The sequence below is a fragment of the Xenopus laevis genome, chromosome 1S (genome assembly GCF_017654675.1).
Source record: "Xenopus laevis strain J_2021 chromosome 1S, Xenopus_laevis_v10.1, whole genome shotgun sequence".
Taxonomy (NCBI): domain Eukaryota; kingdom Metazoa; phylum Chordata; class Amphibia; order Anura; family Pipidae; genus Xenopus; species Xenopus laevis.
The window spans coordinates 103,008,922-103,014,737 of NC_054372.1; the positions used below are offsets into that span (position 1 = coordinate 103,008,922).

Here is a 5,816-nt window from a genome sequence, read left to right on the forward strand (position 1 = left end):
GCATGCTCCCGGACTCGAGACTCTCTTTTATATACTCACAAAAGGGATAATAGGGATATTGTTGAAGGAAAGGGGGACACATGTGAGAATAGCAGATTTGTGCTGACTTTCAGTGCAGATGATAAAAGAGTTCAATCCATTATGAGAAAACATTGGGCTATTTTAACACAGGATCCAATAGTGGGACAACTGGTAAAACCTTACCCCTCATTTAGCTATAGGAGGAATAAGAGTATCTAATGAGTCATTTTAAAGAAAAAATAGTGGAGTCTGTTGTAAAAACCCTGGTACCTTTAAATGTGGTAGATGCAAGCAATGTAGATGGATCCCTCATTAAAGTTTGGTAATGGGATAGTTAATTTTGATCTCCTCACTTATATTAATTGCACTACCTCTTGTGCAAATTATTTATTCACGTTTTTTTTTTAATTTATAAGTGGGCAACACCAAAAGGTGTTTCAAGAGGAGGATATATGAACACATTTCAGATTTTTACAACATTGTAACCTTACATCCGCTATTGACAGACAGATTTCTCTAACATGATGGGAGTTATCGCAATATAAGAGGAGGCGATTTGGATAAGGAATTGTTACAGCTAGAGACCTCCTGGATATTTAAGTTAAATACATATAAACCTGAATTTCGGCTTAATGGACAATAACACGTTCAACCTTTTTTTCATAAACAATATCTATAGGTCCTTTTGTTTTGGTTGTATACATTTTGTTATTGATTTTTATTATTTTTTGTTTTTGCTCTGTTTTGTTATGATTTTGACGTTTTTTGATTTTGGTATCTATAGTTTAATTTGCTAATGATGACCAGGTTTATTTGGATTAATCATTTCAATAAATATGCCAGCCAATGATATTTTAAGATTTGTACCTCATACTACTGAAGCTAAGAGACGGTCTGGATCAAGTCTTGAGGGACTCTCAAACATTTATTTGAAAGGCCAATATCTAGTTACAGACATCTTGAATTTATCTAGACAAACTGGGCGCAGCCCTTTTACATTGAATATTATAATACTTTTCAATAAGAAATATTGACCAACTTTGAAAATGACCATGGGATATAAGAAAGAATATCTGCAACCAAATAATGCTTCCAAGTGTTGTTGTACTGTGGAACTGATATACACATGTGTTACCATGGGAACAAGTGTGATATAGGTGGCGAGTCCCTTTAAGACTCCAGGCGCCCTACCTCTTGAGAAGTTCTTGGTGAAACAATCGTTGAGGTGGAGAGTTAAGCTGTTGGCTAGGGGGGCTCCAATACCACCCAGATGCCTATGATTTAATAATCCTGAAAGGGACTGGCCATCCGGTATAAAAAAAAGATGCAAGCCTTTTACAATACCGGAACTTCTTTCTTGATTCATGCAGCAAAGTGTCAGCTGTGATAAGTATCCTGTTGAAATATTGGGTTTATTTAACAACAATATCCCATCGTATATGTTTTAACACTGCCGGCCTTGCTCTGATTTTGGGACACAAACTGATTTTCATATTTAACAGCAGCTTTGTGATGTGCCTGTTCTATGCAGTGCTGGAGTGACCCCTATTGTGAAAATCATATTGGTTCCACTTGGACACTTGATTGATATCACAGATATCACAGAAGCGTTACCATTCAAATACACTGTTTTTTGGGGAAACATACCCAGCTACAGATATTAACTCACAATTGACTGTTAACAAGGCTGTGCCCAGACATAAGACATAATTAATCTACATATGTCACTGGGTGGTTCGGATATAATGATAATGATATAATACTAAAAAATATAAAAAAAAGTTACAAAGGAGTTCCTGCTTTGATTTTCGGGAGGCAATCATTCTCTGTGCACAGGGGACTTCCTGTGTAATATGAAAGCAAGTACATGAGGAGACACTCAAACCCATGGCAGAACTCTCACGTGTAGCTCTTTGTCAACCTCACCGTGTAGGCAATGGTGAATAAGATATGGTGTATGCCTTGCGCTAGTACTGTTAACTCATTCCTCACTGCTTTACTTCAAGTGACACTGGTGTAGAAAGCGCACATGCCTACAATTTGGCTTCGTCAAACACAGGATGAATCAAAAGCTTGTGGCCATGTTTTGTAAGGGCAGAGCAAGCAGTCACGCTGTATAGTCAGTGTTGCGGTGTATAGTTACTTCCTAGCAGTGAAAGGGTTACAACAAACTTCTTTCTCTGCCTTACAGGACGACTTTGTGTTAGGGGGTGTGTCTTACACGGCACTGCCAGCAAATGAAAGGAGGAGGGGCGTTTCTATAGGTGGAAGTCAGTCACAAAGCACCACCTCAGGCATTCTGGTTGGATGGGCAGGGTGTCAGTCAGTTTCTGCCTGCAGACTACAGTGCAGAGGTGGAGCTGGAATATAAACAAGCACATGTTCTTTCCTGGTGATATTTATTCCATATTAAGACACTTCAGGAGAGTTGTGAGATAATAATGGCGGCTTTATCTATTGCTCTGTGTCGCTTTGGAGGAGTTGGCAGCTCTTTGCTTTCATGCTACAGTCAGAGATTGACAGGTATGAGGAAAGCGTTTGCTTCCAAAACCTCTGGGGAATCTGCATTGGAGACTGATCTGGAGTGGGATGAAGAGGAGCAGAGCGATATCATCCGGTAATTTGTATAATAAAGGCTGTAAAGTGACATAAGCGCACACAGAGCTGCTCGGTTGGTGGGAGATTTATTTCTGAGGAGAACTAAACGTCTAATGACTGGGGATTCCGCTCCATTACTCACTGTTACACATTCTATCTCCACAACCATAACTCTCACCGTGTAACTCATTAAAAAAGACGGAAAGGGTTAATCACTGGGACGGGGGTTGATAGAAATTAATGCTGCTGCATTGAGTTGTGTGTAAGCAGGATAGAGATACTGGGGAGAGCCTAACAAACTGGCACCCCTGTGATTAACCTTTTACATTGCTTTTAAAATCCCACCATCCAATCCCCAATCTCCAGAGGGGCAGGCCAGGGCTGATCCTATCAAATGTGGGGCCCAATTTCTGACCATGTTGGCGGGGCCCCTAGACAAAGTGTTGCTGGCTACTGACACACCAAGTATTTAAGAAAATAAGGGCATACAGCCACAAAATAGAAAGGAAAGGGGCAGACAAGGTAAGAGTGAGAGGGATGAAATAGGGGCACATAATAGGGGCACACAGGGTAAGAGAGAGGGAGGAAATAGGAGAGTGGACTGGGCCGATTCAGCTTGGGAGCAGGCTTGGTTGGATTGGGGGCAGGCAAGACCTATCAAGGTTGGAGGAAAGCTGGGCCTATGAGAGTTGGGGGCAGGCTAGACCTATGGAGTTGAGGGATAGGCTGGTTTATCAGAGTTGGGGATGGGCTGGACCTATGGATTTGGGGATGGGCTGGACTCTCAAAGTTGGGGGCAGGCCAGGCAGCATCATGTGCTGAGGGAAATATTATCTGTGCTGCCCTGTGGTGCGAGGTCCCCCAGAGGTGCGGGGCCCTATTGGGCCCAATTGGTCCAATAGGCCTAAGGCCAGCCCTGGGGCAGGCTGTTCAGTGTCAGACTATAGAGGGCTGCTTTTTTTCCCCATGTTATTACCAATATATATGTTCATAGACCACATTATTTGAAATGATTATGTCTTGCAAGAACATCTAGGGTTTGCGTTTGACAGCCCTTTTATACATTTTGCACTAAGTAGCCCAGTAGTTTTAGTGTTTTAGAGTATTGGGCCTTTGGAATAACTGTACTTGCTGACTAATGTATGTTGTTTTTCCCTACTTCCTCAGTAAACTTAAAAATCAGCAGAAGACAATTCTTTTCCAGCGAATGAAAAGGCAAATGGAACCTCGTGGTCCACCAGACAGAAGACTCTCATGGAATGCCATAGAACAGATCAGGTATAATGTATCATTTTGTAAAGGGTCATGCTCTTTGGCAATGTTAGAGAGGGGATTGTGTTGCCCGCTAAAGAGAAATAACATAGAACTCCCCAATTACACAAAATTGCACCTTCTGCATTTGTGTGTGATTACATGATTGTTGTGAACACAGTGAACCCCATATTCTATAATGCAGAGTTATTTTACAGGGCTTTGTCACCCACACCAGAGGCAATGTAGTATTGGCAACAAACTGGTGGCCTGACATCACCCTTTTGAATGAACATTTATTGTTGTTTTGGATATGTGCTCTTTAATAAACATGTCCTGTGATACGTTTTGTACTTAAAGTGCAACTCATGGAATAAAACTTAGATCACTGCTACACTAGGCATATTTAACTCACATTTTAAATTGCATTTTACGAAATTGCATGGAACCCCTTGGGTTTCAGTTCTAGTAGCTTTTGGGCATCAGTATTTTTCAGTGCGTAAGGGGCAGTTTTCTGTAAAATGTGCTCAATGAAAAGGGCTTCTTCTGAACGTTTGCCTGTTTTAATTTTTGAATCATAAATGGTTTTTGTTATTTTGTCTAGTAAAGAGAAAATGATTTTGTCCTTATCGCAAGGACAGTTATATACATTATTACAGTTGTATACATTATATACATTTCAGCACTGGGTATGTGGTACATGTTTTTGCGGTTTATTTTAGGTATTTGAAGCAAGAGTTCCCTGAAGAGTGGACTGTGCCCAGGCTGGCTGAAGGGTTTAACGTCAGTACTGAAGTTATAAGAAGAATTCTTAAATCAACGTTTTCTCCACCTGAGAGACGGAAAGCAAAACAGGATTTAAAGGTTTCACATGTTTTAATGCAAACAAATCCGCAATCAACAAAGCACTTGTCACAGCCCACCCACACTCTCCTTCCAGATGCTGTCAACCCAGCCCAAGCACTCATTCCAAGTGGGCAAAATAATAAACTGCTGAGTAACACAAAAAATGCCAACCTTGTTCCTTCTCTACACTCCGTGCCTGGCTCTGGAAACCCTAAAAGCTTAGCACTTAGATCAGGGAATGAAGTGGTACATAAAAAGAAGGCAGATCTCCAAGTTTTTACCAAGAAGGCACAAGTACAAACACCCAAATCTCCCATGTATGATGTTTGTCTGACCTCAGAGGAAGGCAACCAAGCAGAACAGAAACACTTGGCAGATCATAAGCCGATGGAGCTTGATGATGAATGGGATGGACAGTTGCTTAGTGACGTGGATCTTGAGGAATTATCAAGAAATGGAACTGAAAACAAAATGAAAGTTGTAAGGAAAGGTAGGGAGTTCTTTGACAGCAATGGGGATTTCCTTTATCGTATTTGATACATCAAATGCAAAACTGGCCATTTTGTGTATGCATGTTAATATGATACATATAATTCTATTTATTTATTTTTTTAGAAACATGTCTAAACCACAAAAATATTACATCTAATAAAAAAAAACTTTCTACAATATATGGTGCCTAATTGAGGATGCCTCAAAGAATTGCAATATAAAATGTTTGCCACCAAACTATTATGATCTAGCACCACTGATGTACATTCTACTCTAGTTTACACCAAATTCCAGCTGGCTTGGGGAGTATATGATGTGTATACTAAAAAATACTTTTCAACAATAAATAGATGCAAATCATAAGTCACATTTAAATTATAGCTGACTTAATTATTAACTGACTCGTAGCTAAATGGAACATAATGCTGCCCTCTTCTGACTGATCTCCATAGGCCCTGCTATGATCTTATTAGTAGCCATGTAGCTGAAGGATTGGGTGAGCCCTATTTGGCCTAGCATATGGGTGGCCAAATTGGGTCACCAAATCAGGATCTCTTTGTGTAGGTTTATGTAACTGTGAGGGAAAAAAATTATGTGGTAGTAGCGCT

The 5,816-nt window shown here is 40.3% G+C and overlaps 1 protein-coding gene across 1 annotated transcript; it reads left to right on the forward strand.

Moving 5' to 3' along the window:
* The first annotated feature begins 2,175 nt into the window (after positions 1 to 2,175).
* Positions 2,176 to 5,583, forward strand: LOC108705709 (neugrin). Its single transcript, XM_041580042.1, has 3 exons — positions 2,176 to 2,638; positions 3,787 to 3,897; positions 4,593 to 5,583. The coding sequence occupies exons 1-3, from the start codon at positions 2,463 to 2,465 to the stop codon at positions 5,251 to 5,253; spliced, it is 948 nt and encodes a 315-aa protein (XP_041435976.1). The 5' UTR covers positions 2,176 to 2,462; the 3' UTR covers positions 5,254 to 5,583.
* Positions 5,584 to 5,816: the final 233 nt, after the last annotated feature.